At 42.0% G+C, this 21096-nt stretch overlaps 1 protein-coding gene across 4 annotated transcripts in view; it reads right to left on the bottom strand.

Annotated features, from left to right (window-relative positions):
• The window catches only part of LOC111569158 (caskin-1-like), a 60850-nt gene that overhangs the window by 8707 nt on the left and 31047 nt on the right, over positions 1-21096 (bottom strand). The window contains exons 10-20 of one of the 4 annotated variants that reach the window (XM_035948603.2): positions 19271-19385; positions 17316-17600; positions 15187-15285; positions 14618-14802; positions 12524-12605; positions 10989-11056; positions 6184-6288; positions 5566-5667; positions 2968-3106; positions 1208-2001; positions 470-1124 (exon numbers count right to left, since the gene is read on the bottom strand). In XM_035948603.2, coding sequence (XP_035804496.2) covers positions 470-1124; positions 1208-2001; positions 2968-3106; positions 5566-5667; positions 6184-6288; positions 10989-11056; positions 12524-12605; positions 14618-14802; positions 15187-15285; positions 17316-17600; positions 19271-19385 — 2629 coding nt within the window. Of the gene's footprint in view, positions 1-469; positions 1125-1207; positions 2002-2967; positions 3107-5565; positions 5668-6183; positions 6292-10988; positions 11057-12523; positions 12606-14617; positions 14803-15186; positions 15286-17315; positions 17601-19270; positions 19386-21096 lie in introns of all 4 variants that reach the window. The other 3 variants (XM_035948602.2, XM_035948604.2, XM_023271143.3) reach the window with 3 other exon arrangements.

Below are 21096 nucleotides of genomic sequence, written 5' to 3'. Positions count from 1 at the left end.
ATAGTGACACTGCGTCACTGTAACTATGACTACACATGAACACTACGTCAGTTACCTGATGACAATCATGATTGCAATCCTACTACAAATTAACCGCTGTGGACCCCAAATTTATTAAAGATTTCATCTGTCGGAAATCATACGACTGAGCAGCCGTGGCGGAGTACTGCGCTCTCTGAGAACTTTTCTAGTTATTATTATTCATTAAATGTGAACATTTACAGAATGCACTTTTTTGCGTTAAGCAAACGGAAACTTGTGGAGTTGTGGTTATTTATAGGTTATTATGCTTTGATTTTGCTGGTCCAGCCCACTTGAATTCAAATTGGGCTGCATGTGGCCCCTGAACTAGAATGACTTTGACACTCCTGGTTTAAAGTGATGTTGACAACTGCAGGGCCACATAGATGTTAATATAGACAAACAATTGTATTTGTCCAAAGTTTCGTTTTATGTGTGTGAATCTCACCGGGGTTCTGTGCCGTCTCAGCATCATCAGGCCCTGGTATGGGGACCCTGCGAGTCGGGGTCGGGGGGTCGGCTTGAGTCTTCCTCAGGGCGACGCTGGACGGTTTGGGTGAGACTGGTGGCTTCAGAGACTTCCTCGCCTCCATCCACTCACAGCTCTCTTCTGGTCTCGTCCTCTCGGAGACCTCAGACACTGGCCTTCGCCTCAGGACCACACCGCCGTTCTGCTGCAGCTCGCCTTCAGGTTTCCGGCCTCCGTCCGTTTGACTGCTGGCAGAATCTGACTGATTATTGCTTTGAGTGACACGCTCCGCGTGCTCAGACACGCGAGGCCTCCTGCGTATGGTGTCGGTGCCGGTTGTCATGGTGACGACAGTGGTGGCCACGGATGTAGGCACCTCGGATTCTGCTGCAGGAGGACGTGGCTTCCTCCGGAGTGTCGCTGTGCCGTCGGTGATCTCCGATGCTGAGGTGACCACAGTGGAGCGAGGCCGGGGCTCTGGACGTTGCTGGACCGGTTGCCAAGGTAACTGGTCAGCTTGGTCACTGGGGAGACCTTCAGGTCCACTGATGGTCCTGCGGCGATTTAGAACATCCTCCTCCTCGGATCCGAGACCTCCTGCACCTGCCTGGCGACGGAGCAGCGGTGGACTCACCTGGAGATCGCATTAATGTTACACATGAATACTGTTAAAATCTTAAATCTGCTTCTCTCACACACACACACACACACACACACCTGTAGGTAGTTGGTGCTGCCTCCCACACTTCTCTGCACTGGTTTAGCGCCACCCACGATGGACGTTTCCAGCATGGCTGCGAGGCTGCGAACACTCCCAGAAGCCCCGTCTGACCTCTGCAGACCTGCTTCCTGAGCTCTTAAAGCTGCTCCCAGGCTGCCGCAGTCGCTGGCTCGCCGCTCTCGATAGGTTGGCAGCCCGAGTAGCCCCTCCACCTGCCCCTCCACCTCCCCGTCACCTCCGGTGATGGAGGAACAGGAGCGTTTGGGTGGAGTCGGGGGCCGACCTTTCCGACGGGGGCGGAGGGTGACGGAGGATTGGCTGCGGTTAACGGTGACATCATTAGAGGCGGTATTTGCAGAGCTGCTGCGGCACACGGTGGCGTATCTAGAGTCCGATTCTGAGCCAATCAGACTGTGAGTTCTGCGCCGCTCCTCCTCCTCACTGGGCAGCCGGAGGAGTGGCACTGACGGATCTGCTGACATCTTGGTGGAGGGGCGCGGTCGAGCCCTGGGGGAGGCCTGCTGCGTCCGGCCATGAGGTGGGGTCTGCGGTGGGGTCTGGGTTGGGGTGAGCGGAGGGGTCTGAGAATGTGTGAGCCCCGGGCGAGGTTTGGCCAGCGGACTGGGGGCTCCATCCCTCTGCTTCCTCGCCTCCCTCCGGGGCTCTGAGGCGGTGCTGCTGCCGGGGCTGGAGGGAGGCGTAGAAGGACTTTGAGGAGGCTCAGAGCCGCTTTCTCTTCTCTGTAGCTCCTTCAGTCTCTTCACCCCCAACATGATCTTCTTCTGATGGCCTGAAGGGAGGTAAGGGTGTGGAGGAGGAGAACATTGTAGAGTCAATATAAATCACAAAGGGACTTAAGACACACACCGAGGCATAACATTATGACCACCTGCCTAATATTATGTTGGTCCCTCTTATGTGGCCAAAATGCTCTGAACCACTGGGCCTTGGACCAGACGACCTCTCAGGGTGTCCTATGGGGTGTGGACCAAGACGTTGGCAGTGGATCCTATGGGTAATCTGGGTTGTGCAGTGGGGAATCAAACTGGTTCCACTGCATCCTGTTGTTGCTTGATCAGAATGGGGTCTAGGAAGTTTGGAGTTCAAAACAACATCTTGGGTGATTGTCATGTTCCTCAAGATGTTCCTGATTGTTTGGTGTTTTTGCGATGTGGTGGAGTGCATTTTCCTGTGGGGGTAGGCCAGTTGTTCTCGAACAATGTTTATTTGGGTGTCTAAGTCTCATCAACACGGATGCCAAAATCCAAGGTTTTCCAGCAGAACATGACATAGTACAAGTATAATCAATGTTATTCACTTCACATGTCAGTGGTCATAATGTTGTGGCTGATCGGTGTATTTATACTGACATTAAGAGTAGTGTTTTATAAAAGCATCCATGAAATGCACAATTCTTGGAAAACTGCATCTCTTAAATAATGACCCCAATTTGCACTAGTAATGCTCATTAAAACTACCCCACAGGTTCACAGTCTGCAGGATGCACATCGCTACAGGGGCCTCAGAACAGTTGTTACCGCAAAAAAGTTAAGCAATAATTACATAACTTTATGGGCTGTTATGAGCTATTTTTGTAGTAATTACCTGAGTTCACAGAGGGGTCTGTCTTAAATTTAAGTAAGTAATCACAATGAAATCTGTTTATTTTGTGTACACTATAGATACAGTTTTAACATTTTACTTGTTTCATTTTGTGAACATATAATCCCATCTTAATAATGTAGCTGTGTCTTACCAAGCTTAGTAATGCCAATCTCTTGCAGATCTTCGAGGCTGATGTCCGAGATAAAGTCAATGTTTTCGTACCCGTTCTGCACAAGAACCTGGTAGTACTGACTGAGGCCCAGGTGAGACAGCCAGTCTCCCAGATTGGCCTAAAAACACACACAAAGACACACAAACATGAGCACAGTGATTTGGAAAAACTAGCTTCCTAACCAGCTAATGCAGTTGCATGCGTAAAGTGCCAGTCAAAAGTTTGGACACACATTCTCATTCAATGGTTTTTATTTGTTTTAATTATTTTCTACACTATAGATTAATACTGTAAACATCTAAAACTATGAAAGAACACAAGTGCAATTATGTAGTAAACAAAAAACTGTGACAATATGTTTAATATTTTAGATTCTTCAAAGTAGCCCCATTTTGCTTTGATTACAGCTTTGCATCCTCCTGGCATTCTCTCAGTCAGCTTCATGAGGTGGTCTCCTGGATGGTTTTCCAACAGTCTTGAAGGACTCTCCAGAGGTGCCGAGTGCTTGTCTGCTTTTCCTTCGACCCAAACCATCTCAGTTGCTTTTAGGTCGAGTGATTGTGGATGCAGCACTTCATCACTCTCCTTCTTTGTCTAGTAGAACCTACACAGCCTGGAGGTGTGTTTGGGATCATTGCCTTGTTGAAAAACAAATAATGATTCCAGTAATCTTTACAATGGGAACCACACATTCAGAAACCATGATTTTGGGATATTCTAGCATCACATTGAATTACATTTTAACTGCTAAATTGTAGCAAATAACTCGTTTGTGTTTAAAGTGAGCTTTGTCTGTTACTTGAACTCTGTGAAGAATCTATGTAGGCTCTAATCTGAGGTGCTGTTAACTTGCCGTTTCTGAGGCTGGTAACTAATGAACTCTTGGTCTTTCTTTCCTGGGGCGGTCCCCATGAGAGCCACTTACATCATTCATTCAGACTTTGCATCTGCCCTCGAGGATATGTTCAAAGTTCTGGAAATTTTCCAGATCAACAGACCTTCATGTCTTAAAGCAAAGAGGGACTGTCGTTTCTCTTTACTGAGTCGAATGGATTACAACAGTAGTCAGATAGGAGTATGCACTGTGGACTAAACCTACCTCTGCACAACCCAGCTGAAGGTCTCAAACACATTAAGAAGGCAAGTAATTCCACAAATTGACTCTTGACAAGGAACACTTGTTCATTCAAAACGATTCCAGGAGACGACCTCATGAAGCTGATTGAGAAAGCCATCAAAACAGAACCCTCCTGGTATGTCAAATTGACCCATTTTAAAGTTAAAAAATCATCCCAAAAAGTTGTTTAAAGTATTTTTTTCAGTATGAAACGTCTTCTACTTGGCTTAATAAGTGTAATCAACATATAAAATGAAAATGGGGACAAATCCTCATGAGTCATTGTCTTGGTTTTAACTCAGCAGGTCAATTTGACCCTGAACAGAAGAGGTGTCTCGTGTTAATTTATCAACATCACTCCATGAAAAAAAAAAAATTAAAATGTAAAATAACATGTTTTAAAAATCAATGCCATGTAAAACTATTTTATTTTATATTTACATCATTCCAATTTACATTAAAACAAGTTTTAACATGCATTTATAATGTGAATGAATGAATTATGCTCATTGAATCACTGCGCTAAATATTGATCGAAATGGTGAAATGGTTAGTAATGGAGTTAATAATGAGATATAGACAATGTTTATTCAGTTTTTTTGGTTTCTGACACTTTTGGATAAGCAAACTGACCCAGGAACATCATTGCTGTTCCTGAGAAACAAACATAACAGGAGGGTAAAATAATCTAAAATATAAACTATATTCTGGTTTGTTTAACACTTTTTTGTTCACAGCATAATTTGTGTTCTTTCACAGTTTTGATGTCTTCAGCATTAATCTACAATGTAGAAAATAGTTAATATAAATGAAAACCATTGAATGTGTCCAAACCTTTGACTGGTACTGTATATACCGATCAGTCACAACATTATGACCACTGACAGGTGAAGTAAATAACATCGATCATCTTGTCATAATGCAACGTTCTGCTGGGAAACCTTGAGTCCTGACATTCATATGGATGTTTGACATGTACCACCTACCTAAACACTACAGGTTAAGCAACCCTCCCCCATGGTAACAGCACTCCTTGATGCCAGATACCACCCTGAGCAGGACAATGCACCCCAAACCACTGCAAAAACTGCTCAGGAGTAGTCTGGGGAACACAACAGAGCATAGGTGTTCATCCGGGTTCCACACTCCCCAGATCAAAATCTTACTGAGCATCTGTTGTCTGGATGCTAGGATAAGCCTGAATCTAGGTAGGTCCCACCCAGCAACCCACAGGACCCCCAGAATTCACTGCCATCATCCCGGTGCCACAGGACATCCCCAGAGGTCCTGTGTCCATGGCCCACTGGGTCAGAGGAGTTTTAGCAGCGTGAAGGGGACCAACACAGTATTAGGCAGGTGATCATAATGTTATGCCTGATCGGCGTATGCTTGTGTGTGTGCAGCTGGCAAAACTCTCCACCTTCTTTCAGTTTGTATAATAGTGCACGTGAGAGTCTTACAGGCTTGTGATCTGGCAGCCAGTCTGTGGAGGGAAGCTTGCTGATCTCTGACGTTAACTTCTTCCGATGTCCAGGCTTCATGACCCCAATCGCCGTCAGGTCCTTCAACGCAAAGCACACTTAGTCACATCACGAATTCACCGCCGCTCCTGTTGGTGCTCTTTCTTTTAATGTAAACAATTCCATGTGCAAGTTTGACATTTATACATGAGCTGCGTGTGATATGCCTTCAGGAGTGTTTTGCTGTGGATAATCTTGGATGAGAGTCCCCTGCCCTTAGGGGGGTTTTACGTCATACCACTGTGTCTGCTTCAGGACACAAACTAACATACACACACACACACACACACACACACACAATGGCAGTAAAACCACATTCAAGGACAAACACAGTGTTTACAGCGGCCATGTGTGAACACAGGTATGCAAATGAAGCAGACGGAGCATGAGAAGTGACTGGTTGAGGCTCAGGACTCACACCGGGGGGTCAGGTGACAGAGACAGGAGGGTCATGATGACATCATCCAGGTCAGTGGGGAGCTGATTTGAGAGCTGTGCTGGGCGGAGCCTTGACAGACAGGGGGCGGGGCGTGAGGGGGTCAGGGGTCATGACCTTACCTCGGGGGTCATGCGGCTAATGGTGTCTAGATCATATCCCGCGGTGAGGAAGTGGGTGGTGTAGAACTGCAGCTGAAACTCACCCAGCCACGTCACTACTGCCTGCTTCTAGAACACAGAACACAGAACACTACTGCCCGCTTCTAGAACACAGAACACCACCACCGCCTGCTTCTAGAAGGGTCCACAGGCCTGTTCTAGAGCGCAGCAGAGCAGTCGACACAGGAGAGAACACTGTTCTGGAAAAACAGAGCGGGAGTCATCCCATCTCAAATCGTCACATAATCAGAATAGTTTCTGCTCTCACACCTGAAGTTTTTACAGGATAAAAAAAACGATATTTCTAAAGGCATTTGTGATATTTGCATCTCGTTATGTCAAATACTTTCCAAGGTAATGTCTATTTTTTAAAAAGAAACTGCCCATCCACCCACTTTCAGTGTGTTTTTCGCACGCTAAAATTTAAAGCTGCGTTTGAACCACAATATCTCAGGAACTATTAAAGGGAAAAGCCTGAAACTGTCACCGTTATTTCACATCATGTCATTGATTCAGAAGTTTTAATAGTATACTTTTTTGTTTACTCTTGCACACTATTTGCACTACACATAAAATACTTTAGCATTTGCACATTCTTTACATAGAACATTTTGCATTTTATATTTTACTTTTTATTATTTACTGCACATTTATGCTTATTTCTCTTTATTTATGGTGGTGGGAACTGTACTCTTTCTGCTGTAGCAACTGAATTTCCCCTCAGGGATTAATAAAGTATTTCTATTCGATTCTATTATTCGATTTTATTGTGCAAGTAGACCAAATAGTCTCTGAGTATGGGTGAGATGAAATTTATAACAAAATCGAATCCGTCATGAAATTCCATCTTTAGGCACAAAAAAATTGATGATGCACAAATGAGTGATATTTTCTGAACCATATGTAGTTGAATATCACAAATCAAAACTGGTTCCTTCCCACCATTGCCAAGTGCTTGCTCATTGGGAATCAGAAGGCAGCTTAGGATTGTTGGTTTCTCTGTTTTCTGTTTAAAATAAATGTGCTATGAGATTACATATGTTGTAAATTGGCGCTATATAAATAAAAATTGAATTAAATGAAAAAACATACAGAATACTTTCTAATATGAAATACTTGGTCACAGAAATTTAAAAAAATGAGTTATATTTGTCAAAAAAATTTAAATTGTCAAATTTAAATGTGTGAAAAACAGCCAAAAGTGGGTCAACAGGGATCTTTTCAATTACCTGCGAAAGTATTTGATAATATCAATCTTTAAAAAAGTTTCAAGCAACTCAGAGATGGTCGAGCAGAAGGCTCCTGATGATTTGATATGAAATGACCCCATACAAACATCCAACGTAATGCCAAAATGTAACCCTGTTCAACAGCAAAATCAAACAAAGAACAGAAACCTACTCTAGAACTGGCTAAACAGAATGTAAACTTCCAATACTTCCTGAATTTGAAGAACTGATATACTTCCTACTAAAATATGCAGTAAACTCACTGTGGGATTTTCATAAATATTGCTATCAATAGACTTTTTTAGAATAAACATTACTTCCAAATACTGCCTGTAATTCGCACAGGTTTGTAGAAATAGCAAGACTTATCCCTTAGCTATATGAAAATGCATTCACTAGTGGTAGTTACATTTTGAGATATCTGCCACTGGGGTTAATTCCACCATCCAAATACAAAGAAGGTGACTGGAAAATGAAACACTACATCTAAAAAGCAATGTGTGTTTTTTCCAGAAATGGGAAGAGCTATGTCACGTTGCATCTATTTTGGCTGAGATTCTTTTCATAAGAGAAGTTTAAAAAGACATTTTTGAGTTATTTTGATGGCGAACATATTTAGAAAGATTGGGAATGGACAGCCAACCCAACAATTAAAGGCCAAACTGCATCACCACCTGATCCAATGCTGTCTGTCCGAGCTATTTCACAGACCTTGCTTTCAATAGTTCTCTTTAGAAATCTTTTTTTCTTTGGTATTTTCCCAAAACAGAGAAAACTATTCACAGCAAGGACCATAAATGCTTTTCCATTCACCTGTAGTGTGACTGTATTGATCTCAATGGGAGACACCTCAAAACTAGATCTAGCAGATACTACTATAGACCACTAGAATGTTTATGATTTGGGTTAACAAACCTTTTAAAGTTCAAATTAGATAACTGTTTTTAAAACAACACTACACTAGGGCTGTAGTGTCCAAGCCAATAAGTTTGTTAGTATGCTGCCATTGGTCAAAATGTCATTAGTCAATGAATCACTTACTTAAATTAGAAAAACTCTACATCAACAGACTTCCAGGATTATCCAATATTTTTGGCAGTGGGAGGCACAAACTATCGGATTCAAAACTCGGAAATTTCCACACCAAATGGAGACGGCTACCTTATTTAACATGTACTTTGCTCCAAGCTAACTGATGCCATGTCAAAGAACTGCCGTCTAAAAACAGTGTCATATTCCTAAATAGTTTTCAAAATGGGACCACAAGATAGTATAGTTGTACTTTCAGAAATCATATGAATATGGGTGTGTACATGCTGGTCTGCTATGTATTTTTAGTATGGGGTTATATTGATTGAATATGGTGCATGTAGCTTTTTTCTGCTTATTTATAATTCATTTAGGTTAATAAGGCTTAGAGGCTTAGTTGTAATAATCCATACTGTTGGGTTGGTTGGGTGGCGATGGCAGCAGGCTAAGCAGGTCATCTAGACGTCCAACTTCCTGGCAATGCTTTCCAGTTCCTTATGGGGGATCCCAAGGTGTTCCCAGTCCAGATGAGATACATAATCTCTCCTGTTAGTTCTAAGATCTCCACCCAAGTAGACATTCCTGGAAAACCTCCAGAGGAAGCTGCCCAGGAGGCATCCTAATCAAATACCCCAACCACCACAGCTGATTTCACCTCTAAAAGTAAGCCCAGCCACCCTACAGTGAAAACTCGTTTTGTCTGCTTGTATCTGTGATTTCAGTCTTTCAGTTGCTACCCAGCGCTCAAAACCATAGATGAGGGTGGATCAGCTGGCAAATCAAAAGCTTCAGCTCCCTCTGAACCAATCTGTCTATCTCATGCTCCATTTTTTCCGCCACTTGTAAAAAAAGATCTCAAGATATTCAAACTCCTTCAACCCAGAAGGAGCAAAGAACCACGGCCCTCAACATAATACTACTCACCCAGACTTTAGCTGCAAACCGCCCTATTGGTAAATGGTCTGCACTTGCATGGCATTTTTCTACCTTAGTGGTACTCAAAGTTGTTTACAATATGTTTTCTCATTCACCCATTCACATTGCCATTGGAAACAACTTCGGGTTGCAATTAGTGGAACACCCACTCTACCACCTGAGCCACAGATCATCCGCAAAAAGCAAATACAGTGAAAACTATTTGCCTTCCTACTAAAATCTTCTATTTTTGCGTATTTGTCACACTTAAATGTTTCAGATCATCAAACATGTTTTAATATAAGACAAAGATTAAAAAAAAAAAAAAAATGCAGTTTTTAGATGATTTTGTTTTTTGAAGGAAACATGCTGTCCAGTCCATCTTGGCCTATGTGAAAAAGTAATTGCCCCCTTAGTTACCAAATCTACCAAATAGTGGTGAACCTTCCCAGTAGTGGACCAACGACCAACATTTCTCTAAGAGCATCAACATCTAATCCAGGAGGTCACAAAAGAACCCAGACGAACATCTAAAGATCTGCAGTCCACCTCTGATTGACTAAAAAAGAACTAAATGAAGGTTCTGGAGTGGCCGAGTCAAAGTCTGGACTTGAATCCAAATGAGATTCTGTGACAAGACCTTAAAAGGACAGCTCATGCTGGAAAACAATCTAATGCGACTGAATTAAAACTATTGTGCAGAGAAGAGTGGACCACAATTCCTCCATGATGATGTAAAAGACTGATCACAAGCTAGAACAAATATTTAACTGCAGTTGTTGCTGCCAAGAGACCAACCAGTTATTAGGTTCAGGGGGGCAATTACTTTTTCACAGAGGTGATGCAGGTTTTCAATAAATCATCATTTAATAACTGCATTTTGTGTTTTGTGGGTTATCTCTTTCTAATATTTGATAAATATAAATATTAGTTTGATGATCTGGAACATTTAAGTTTAAGAAATATGCAAAAATATGCAAAAACTCCTCCTCACACTGGCTGAGCCTTTAGCTCCCGTGCATGAAAATCACAAACATAACCAGTGAGACAGGGTGAGTTATTATTTTTAGTAGACCAAGATTTTCTTTGGTTTGATTACAGCCCTGGTGTATGATCATTAGTTTGTGAATGTATTTAGTGCCAATAGCAGCGACCAATGAGGAAATGCTACAACACTCCTGCTTTGGCTTCTCTGACAGTGCGCCACTGTCGCCTGGCAACCGGTAAACGTTTGATCCCAGAATCTGGCATCTGCTCGACTCTAGAGTGCACAGAGGGAGTTTAACCCTGAGCTCCACAGAACACACAGCGTCTGTGGGCATGTCGGTGTGGTGTGAGGGCAGGGGGGAGGGTGGACGGACAGAAGGCAAGACAACAACTGACTCCTCGATGTGTCTGTCACTCTGCCTGTCTCCATGGTGACACATTCACATGCCCATCGCCGGGGTGTCATCTGCTCAGGTGCAACAAAATACCAACCCCAGCAGATACCTTACTGATGCCTCTTTTCCACCCAAAAAACAGAGATTTGAAAAGAAACAGAAGCAAAAACAGAAAAAGGGAGGTGAACCAATCTGCCATCCAAAAACTCACTTTCCCGTCATCCTCTTCCGCCTTCCGCTCAAACGACCGCTGCTCGTGAACTGTGCAACTAGAAGAGCCTTGAGGTTAAGGAAAAAAAACAAAAACAAGACAAGGGAAAGGAAGGAGAGGGATAAAGAACAGAATATTGTTGTTAATCCCACCTACGAGCCAGTTATTTAATACACCTTGGCAGCGCTTTAATTGTTTCTTAATAATTTCTTAAGTGTTTATTTGAAGTGATTTCTGATTAAGAACTGAGCAGCTTCTTATGAGCTTGTCTTCCTTCAAAATCAATTCTCTATTCTGGCAAATTATTATGAAACTAGAGACCCTGAAGTTAAAATGCTACCGTGTCCCCTAATTGTTTGTTTCTTTGCCAGGACCTGGTTTTATCTGCACATCAGACGCATTCTTTGAAGTAGAGAAGCAGTGGAGATATTAAAGTTGGGCTTAAATTGCCCACGTAGTCCTCCATAATAATTTTGCTAACAGCTTTCATGCTTGGTCGGCTTTGAGGTGCTGTTTTAGCGCTACACTTCCCACATATCACTTAAACCAGGAGACTGACGGAAGATTAAATATGCTAATGTACCACGCGCTTCTTCCAAAGTGAGACTAGCCAATCAGCTACAACTATGAGCATAAATGCCTTTCAGACGTCCTGTATGTGCATATAAATAGAACAAACATGTTTTACAGACAGAGGACAATAACAAGAGTTAATTTGTAGCAATGCAGTGTTAATCCTGTAAGAACCTTCCCATCCTATAAAATTATTAAACGTTTTTCAACGTAAGTGACAGAAAAATTAGCAGTTTAAGGTAAAATAATGCTCATTTCAGCATCAACCGGAAAGCATTGTACTCTATGTTGACCTGATGATAATCTTGATTATTCTACTTTGCTTTTCATTTCTGCTTTTTTTTAAGTTGCACTGAAGCATTTGCACTTTTGCAACCTCTCTGGTGGCTACAGCTGCTCAGACTAACACAGTTCACTGCTGCCAGTTTAATAACTGCTTTTTATTCTGCTGACTACAAGCAAACCTGTCTCGCTGCAGCTAAAATGCACAGATTTCTGAGAAGCAAAACGGATTCATCACACTAAGATCCAACGCTGGTGATTTGAAGCAGCATTTTAGAGCAGCTTTTTATAAATAACGCACAACTTTAAATGCTATTACACAAGGTCCGGGGCAGGAAGTGCTGGTTGTGTCTGATGTGAGCAGACAGGTGGTCTTTAGAAGGCCAGGTTGACTGAAAGTGAAACGAAGAAGAAATGATTCAGCAAAGCGAACCCAGCAGGCCCTCGGGCAGTTGTTCCACTGAACACCGGCATGATCATTTTTAATTGTCATCACTTTAAAAAGGCTGTTTTTAAAAAAAGCGGATCACACATATTTTCTCACGAGCACATTTTGTAGAATCTGTTAAAACCACCGCAGCAGCAAAACAAACTTTTAACCCAAATTGAAAGTGACACAAACGATCACTTCACGTAAGGATATTGTTTAATGCCGTCTTTGGGTGAGCTGGTGTGCTTACTTGCTGACTGCTCGACAGACTGCGACTGCTCCAAGAGATGCTCCTTGGCTTTTACCGACTGAGACAGCACGGTGGCCAGGAGCTAAAACACAAAAACACACACAAATATGTATATATACACACACACACACACACCCCCGCACATGAAGAAACATTTACTCAAGCATAATCATTGAAATCCCAGAGGTGCCTCGTGACTCAGCTCAGTGCACATATAAGACACACTCTGGCTTTGCAACCCTCTTCCTGCTGTATTTCATGCAATTTTCCAGTGCAGCACAGACACGAGGGTAAATACTCGTTAAATGCCTGGCGTGGGAACACTATCCGCCATCCAATTTGGCAATTTGCAGAACAATTTTAAGCAACTACCCTAAAAAATTACACTAATTATATCCTGAGATGGAATTAAATTTAGAATAAGCTGATGTGTAAGAGAGTAGACCTGCAGGGTGCATGATATCACCGATTATAAATAAAAGCACATGAGGCAACGGAGGGCAAAAACAACATTACACAGGCAACAAAAAGCACTATGGACGAAATCTCTTACGTCAGAGGAGAAGGCCGACTGCATATGATACTGATCCTCTATTTCTTATGTCTAGTATGTATGCATACACTCAAATATGACTTTAAGTGTGCCAGGATTATCTCAAGTGAGTGCAATATCACTTAAATCTCAAGTGATTCAAAATTGTGCTACTCTACTTTGCTGGAGGGGCTGTGTTGCTCTACCTTTCTCTTTAAAATACCCCAAAGATTTTTTATTTGACTAAAGATATATAGTCATCCAGGTCATAGCTTTCACTTTTTTCTCCTGTAGAAACTCTTGTGCACTTTGGGTCATTATCATATTCTTTGTCTGCCAAGCTTTTGCAGACTGGAAGTCTTCTCGTCAGCCAATATTTTGGTTTATGCACAGACATTCATACAGCTGTCTTTTTACATCGTCTAACCAACACATTTTGCACTCATGCAGCTAGATATCATCCCACCTCCGTGCTTCACTGTCAGGACTAAAGTGAAGCATAGTCCTGACAGTGAACCTTGTCTGTGCTTCCTTGTCAGGTCTACAGTAAACCATCTCGGTGCTTCACTGTCAGGACTATGCTTTCACTGTAGTCCTGACAGTGAAGCAAGGAGGTGGGACTATGCTTTCACCGTGGAAGCCTCGACCAGGTTCATGCCAACTTGCTGGACCTCGTCTGAGTCAAACAACTCTATCCTGACCATCATCTGACCAAAGAATGCGAATATTCATCCGGCTTTTTTTTTTTTTAAACACTCTTTGTCAAAGTTTCATCTTGCAGTTTTGCTAGGAAGGTTTTGTTTTTCTTGCTGGTTGGTCATGTAGGTTGACTGTCTGGCCGGTCAAAGAAATTCTGATTTCCATTCATTAATCTGAAGCATTTGACTGTTTTTCAGACCTACACTGTGCAAGTTGTGCAAATAATTTGATATTTGTCTGTGATATTACACAGGGGTGCATTCACTTCTGTTGTATATTGCAAATACAACAATTTAAGCTTATGAAACAACAATTTTATTCATGTAGTTGAGGATCACACACTTGTCCAAACTGTATTTGCTAGAAAAAATGTTTAATGGCAGATTTTCACTAGCATTTCATTGTTCTATAAGACCATCTATTCATACACTTGTGTTAAAATTGACATTTCGCTGTCCATGATGGATAAACTATAACTTATTTGAGACAAATGACTGAAGGTGAGGTTCAAAAAGATGACAAAGTAGCATTTAGCTGTTTGACTCAAATTTAGCAGCTGCAGTTTGTCCAGACAGTTAAGGATGATGGTGGCATTTACAGGTGTAATACAGTATGTGACTGATAAAAACAAAAACAAACCAGGGGCCACCATCTTTATGCAACTGTTTTTAAAGGGTAATGTCGAGCTCTCCAGCAAAAAAAAAAAAGAGCAGGAAACAGAATTGTGGTTAACTTGGTAACTAGAGATGTGTTTGTTTCCTGAGGGTGTTTTTCCGTTTCCCAGAAACGACATGTTGTTTTGCAAAGATCTAGTAGCAGTGTGAAGCATGTGCAAACACAAATACATGCAAGACGTCTCATACCTTGACCCCCTCTGCCTGTGCATGCAGGCCTGGAGCGTTAAGGCCGTGAGTGTTGACTCCAGGTGTGGGTGCAGGGTGAGGGCTGGGTGCAGGCGTGGTCAGGACATGTGTGTTCCCAGAGCCCTGCAGGCTGCTGGACGACCGAACGCTGCCGAGGCTGCCCACGCTGCCGCTGCGTTCGCCACCTCCACGTAGAAACACACACATTGCAGGATGCAGCATTATTTCTACAGTTCTCCAATTTCATTTAGCAGACCCTTCTATCCAAAGCGCCGTACATCTGAAGGTAGGAGCTGTTTTCATTGTAGTTTTGAATGCAAGTGTCAGAGTTTTGTATTTTATGCGGGCAGCAACTGGAAGCCAGTGAAGCAGTCTGAACAGCGGGGTGATGTGCTGTTTTTGGTTGAAAACCAGACATGCTGCTGCATTCTGGATCATCTGCTGAGGTTTGACCATACATGCGGGGAGGCCTGCCAGTAAGAGGCTGCAGTAGTCGAATATAAAGGGCACAGCTGTCGAATGCAGAGTGTCACATGATTCCCTAAAAAAAAAGCAGACTTTGTGTTTACCTGCCAGCGGTTTGCGCAGCACCCAGATGTCCTCACTGGTGCTGCTCTGCTGTCCCAAAGTGGGAGAACCTTGTGGACTCAACTCTGCAGTCCGTGAACCTGTCACACACACACACACATAGACACAAATACAGAATTTTTTTACGCACACCGTTTTGGTTTCAATATCTTTGAAGAAAGTTCCTACCACCAAATCTAACAACAAAACTAACCAACAGCTACAGAAATAACGTGTGCGCTAATGTGTGTCATATATAAATGTGTTCAGATCGTAAATGAACACCGTCATAGACACAGACTCACACGCAAAGATGCACTCATTCATCTACTCATGCATAAACATGTTACTCATAGCAATTGCAGCACCTCTAAGTGCAAATAATTGTGAGACTTGTAGAACCCCACAGAACCTTTGGTCAACAACAGCATTACACAACCAGCCAATGTGCTGAACAATTTTATACAACTTTGAGAAATGCCTGTCAGTTTTTTGTTTCAGAGTACATACAGCATGTGAAGTTGCAAAAATGTTAGCTTTAACTTGAGTATTGTAGTTAAAGGGTCAATTCACTCAAATGACAAGAACTCAAGTGAAGTCAACAAGTGGATGGAATCACGTTTAATGGCAGCTTCTCAAAAGAGGGAACTATTCACACATCTGTTCTGTTAGAAGGAAGAGCACATCCAACAGGTACCAAAAAATGGGATCCCACATATTGTCCATATTGTCTAACATACAATCATATATTTATTAATGCACCGTAAAGTTAGTTGAGTCACTCTTGTTTCGAGAAAACCATGGAAGAAAATGGTCACGTGAGCGAATATTTTTGAAGAGGTATCCGTTATACTCTCCCAGTGAAGAGAAGGAGCACATGGAGTAAGACGTGAACACATTTTAGTTAACAAAACGGTTTGCTGTTGTTTAAAGTAAATTTTTCACGTTTATGGTTTTATGAGTGTCGTGTGTCTGAACAATTACTGAGACGTCTGAAACTATTTCACACATGTGTTAGTGCATTATAAGCTGCAATGTGAGGCTAAACTGTTAGCATGCAGTTAGCTCTAAACTGCCTGGATGACGCACTATTGTTAAAATGGCAGCAGTGGGGTTAGTTGAGCCAGAAGGCCAGGATTAAGTTGATTGTTGGTAAATAATTACATTACTGTAAATCTATACCTATATGTTGGATAATAGCCCAGTTTTGTACAAATGACAATAAAATTAGTTCATTTTGAACATGATTTTGTTCCAAAATTTGTCATCCGTGGGCCTTACTGATGGAAAGTTGTACATTTTATCTTTAAATATAACTTTTAAGAGGTCATTTGGTGTTGAATTTGTCTTGTTTTGATATAGCATTATATAAGGTATTAGAATTGACCCCTTGCTGGGGACAAATTAAGACAAGAAAACACTTTTTTTGGAAACCCATATTATAAAAACAGTTTATAACTGTAAGCATTAATAGTTTAAAACTGGCTCATCTTACCCCACTCTACCCTAAATGAACCTTGTTCACCACTATCACCTGTGAATTGAGTCCACCTATGTGTATAGGCTGCATTTTTCCACTAAGGGAGCAACTGATTGTATATAGACATAGGAATATACTATATGTTTATAAAATACTTGTTTGTTTAATAATGTTCTGCATTTTGGACGAGGATAATACTGAAAAAAACACCTGTATGTCTGGGCCCAGATAGCTTTTTTCTTTCCCAGCTTACCCGCTGTATGTAAATTTATTGTGGCAATATTAATGTTTTTTGTTTTTATCACTGCTGATTGTAAATAATCGTTTTTTGGTGTTTCATACCTCCCAGACGGATGTGGAGTTTGTTCTTTGGTGGTGGATTCAGAGCCACTCCCTATTTAAGTTTATTTATTAAACTATTTACAATAAATAAAGTCAGACAGTGTACGTGATCCCAGTTTTTGGTAGCTTCTTAAAGGAAAAACCTTAAAAACTGCAAGACAGATTTATCTAAGGATTGTTTTCACTTTTTTTTTCACCATCTGGGTGAACCGACCCTTTAACGAAGCACTGCAGCAGACAGATGATGTGTTGTCTTTTCAAAAAGCATAGAAAAGGATTCTTATCTGAGATTTATGCTATAGTATGTACCTGTCTGACTTTGCAGCTCCTGAGAAGTGGAGAGAGGAGGAGCAGGAGGGGGAGAAGTGGACAGAGGAGGAGTAGACAGAGAAGGAGGAGAGATGGGAAGAGGAACGTACCCAAACGAGGAGAACCGAGGGAGGGACTGTGTGTTGGGGTGGAGGGGAGGAGGGGGAGGCAGATGCAAGGGGAGGACTTTGGAGGGGGGGTATGAGTGTCCGTTGACCGAGGCAATGGGGCAGGGGTTGGGCCGGCGGAGGAGGAGGGTGTGGCACTGCTGGGACGGGGAGTGACCTGGACACAAGCCAGGGTCGGGGAGGTGCAAAACAACAACATAACAACAACAACAACAACAACAACTGATCAGTCAACTTGAAACAAAACAAATCTAATCAAAAGAAATCTTCTTTTTTTAATGCATAAAATAATAAAAAATCAAAACATGAGAAAAAGAAATACAGCCATATATGTCCACACAGGGAATATATCTGAGTAAATTAAAATATAACATCGCTACAGCAACAACAAAGCAAACAAACAATGAAGCATCACCATCTAGCAGGGCGGAGGGCTGAACTATGAAGCCAGATTAGTAGGTTAGCAGGTATGTTGAGTTTAAAATCTTTCAGTATCATGAAAGTGGCTGTCTTCTTACCTGGTTAGATCTCCATGGTAACTGATGCTGTGGAGCTAATCTGGTCCAGGTTCTATTCAGTTTCAGATTTAAATCAGCTGTTAGAAGCGTCTCCCTCTAATCAAATCCTTTCCTGATGATTATTTATGAGGGATACAGATTCTCAGCTGATGGAAAATGTTTTATTTGCAAATGTGTTGATCTGTACGCTACTAAAACCACTGAACGAAGCATTTCAGTTACAGTATCACGCACTGTACGTATCGCGTTGCCAAGGAAACCCGACATGATTTTAGTTGGTGATGCAGAAATTGTGTAAATATGTATTAGAAAACATTATTAGTATTTATTACAGAGAATATTCATCAGTAACATTAGTTTCACTTTGATTTCTCCACAAGTTAAAGGGATTTCCTGCATCAGTGTCTGACCTAAATGCACTTCAGTACAATATCATGTTTGAATATATGAAGTCTAAAGTTTAACAACTTTATTGTGCAGCTGTCAGTTAGCAATAATCAGCTGCATTGATCGATAAGATAAATATATCACAAACGTTTAACAGTTTTCTACCAGCATTCCTGTCTTGCATCACATCCAGTAGCAGCTTTTTACCGGCATACATTTTTATATTTCTCATTGTTCTCCATTAAAACAACCTGTTGACTGAAGCAGCTGCACATGATCATTTAATTTTGTGCAAAAGAAGAGTCAAAAGACAAGTTAAAATTCCTCATTTTGTGTGAACACGCATAAAGTTTTGAAGCAGAAAATCTGAATTGACAAAGAAAGTTGAAAACCACCTTCATACCTATTCACTTTTAGGTTTTAGTTTTTGTCAAGTCAACTTACACAAAGAAAGAACGGCTACACTGAACTTGCTTTGTAGTTCAGCCCTCAGGTTAGTTGGACGGGTGCGTTATTCAGGGAGGAAGGAGCAGGAATATCGAGGAGGTTTGGAGGGTGGACAGCTGGTAGAGGTTTGATCAATGGAGATGATTGACAGGTTGGGGGAAACAGATGGGCTGCCCAAAGAGGCCGATGATGCTGCAGCTAACTACGAGTAATGATCGGCTACAGCTACAAAACAGCTGCTGAGGTCAAAGCTCACGCACCCATACACACACACACACACACACACACACACACACACACCCACACCCACACACACACACCCACACACACACACACACACACACACACACACACACACACACACACACACACACACACACACACACACACACACACACACACACACACACACACACACACACACACACACACACACACACACACACACAGACGGAGCTGTGACGTGGGTGGTCACCTGCCCTCTTGATGACTTCCACCATGCTGGAGGGGAAGTAGCCCACACGGTCGTTTCCAGTGCGGTTGTCATGAATGCAGCCTTTCCATCGGCCGTCAGAGTGCTGCTCCAAAACCTGCACACACATTATATCTCAGTGGTATGTAATGGTGATATATATTATATGTTATGCACTCACCTGCCACTTTTTTTTTTTTTTTTTGGTGCACCTGTTTAACTGCTTGTTAACACAAGTAGCTAATTGGCCAATCACATGGCCACAACTGAATGCATTTATTCATGTAGATGTGGTCAAGACAACTTGCTGAAGTTCAAACCGAGCATCAGAATGGGAAAGAAAAGGGATTTAAGTGACTTTGGACTTGGCATGGTTTTTAGTGCCAGATGGGCTGGTCCGAGTATTTCACAAACTGCTGATCTACTGGGATTTTCACTCACAACCATCTCTCAGGTTTACAGAGAACGGTTCGAAAAAGAGAAAATATCCAGTGAACGGCAGTTGTGGACCAAAATATCGTCTTGATGTGAGAGGTCAGAGGAGAATGGGCAGACTGGTTCAAGATGATAGAAAGGCAACAATAACTCAAATTACCACTGGTTACAACCAAGGAATGCAGAATGCCATCTCTGAACACACGTCCGACCTTGAAGAAAATGGGCTACAGCAGCAGAAGACCACACTGGGTGCCACTCCTGTCAGCTATGAACAGGAAACTGAGGCTATAATTCACACAGGCTCACCAAAATTGGACAATGGAAGATTGGAAAAACGTTGCTGGTCTGATGAGTCTCCATTTCAGCTGCAACAGTCAGATGGTCAGAATTTGGTGAAAACACCATGAAAGAATGGATCCATCCTGCCTTGAATCAACAGTTCAGGCTGCTGGTGGTGGTGTAGTGGTGTTTGGGATATTTTCTTGGCACATTTTGTACCAATTTTGTACCATTGACCACAGGCTACCTGAGTATAGTTGCTAGCCATGTCCATCCCTTTATGACCACAGTGGACCATCTTCTGATGGCTCCTTCCAGCAGGATAATGCTCCATGTCACAAGCTCAAATCATCTCAAACTGGTTTATTGAACATGACAATGAGTTCACTGTACTCCACTGGTATCCACAGTCACCAGATCTCGATCCAGTAGAACCTTTGGGATGTGGTGGAACGGGAGGTTGGCATCATGGATTTGCAGTCAACAAATCTGCAGCAACTGCGTGATGCTGTCATGTTAATATTGACCAAAATCTCTGAGGAATGTTTCCAACACCTTGTTGAAAGTGTGCCACAAAGAATTAAGGTAGTTCTGACCTCAAAAGGGGTCCAACCTTTTACTAGTAAGGTGTACCTAATAAAGTAGCCAGTGAGTGTATATCTTTGTGAATTTTTCCAGTTTTAAAAAGAATGGGCCAGTCTCCCCAATGCAACATAACACACATTAGTGCAGAACACGCCTCACAGATTGCCAGCCATCTTGCAAGCAAGGGGAGGCCATACACGCTATGAACTGTTTAGGTGTGCTATGTGAACTTTTGCAATACATTGATTATTAAATTGTTGGAATTTAGTATCACTTCGAAGATTTTATTCAAACCTCTGATGCAGTCATAGTGTTATTTATTTGTTTTATGGGTATCATTTAGAATTGTTGTTCGATATTTCTGATGAAATAGTGATAAACACATTATTCCGTATGGAAACACAACTGATAATGTATTATGCAAGAAATTGTCATCTTTTATGCAAACAATTTGCAACCACAGCTAAAACTTTCCACAAAATCGCTTGTAACCAACACTTTGACCAAGAGTGTATACCCTGCTTCCA

This window comes from Amphiprion ocellaris, chromosome 4, assembly GCF_022539595.1.
Source record: "Amphiprion ocellaris isolate individual 3 ecotype Okinawa chromosome 4, ASM2253959v1, whole genome shotgun sequence".
NCBI lineage: Eukaryota > Metazoa > Chordata > Actinopteri > Pomacentridae > Amphiprion > Amphiprion ocellaris.
This window is presented reverse-complemented; position numbering and strand designations above follow the sequence as displayed.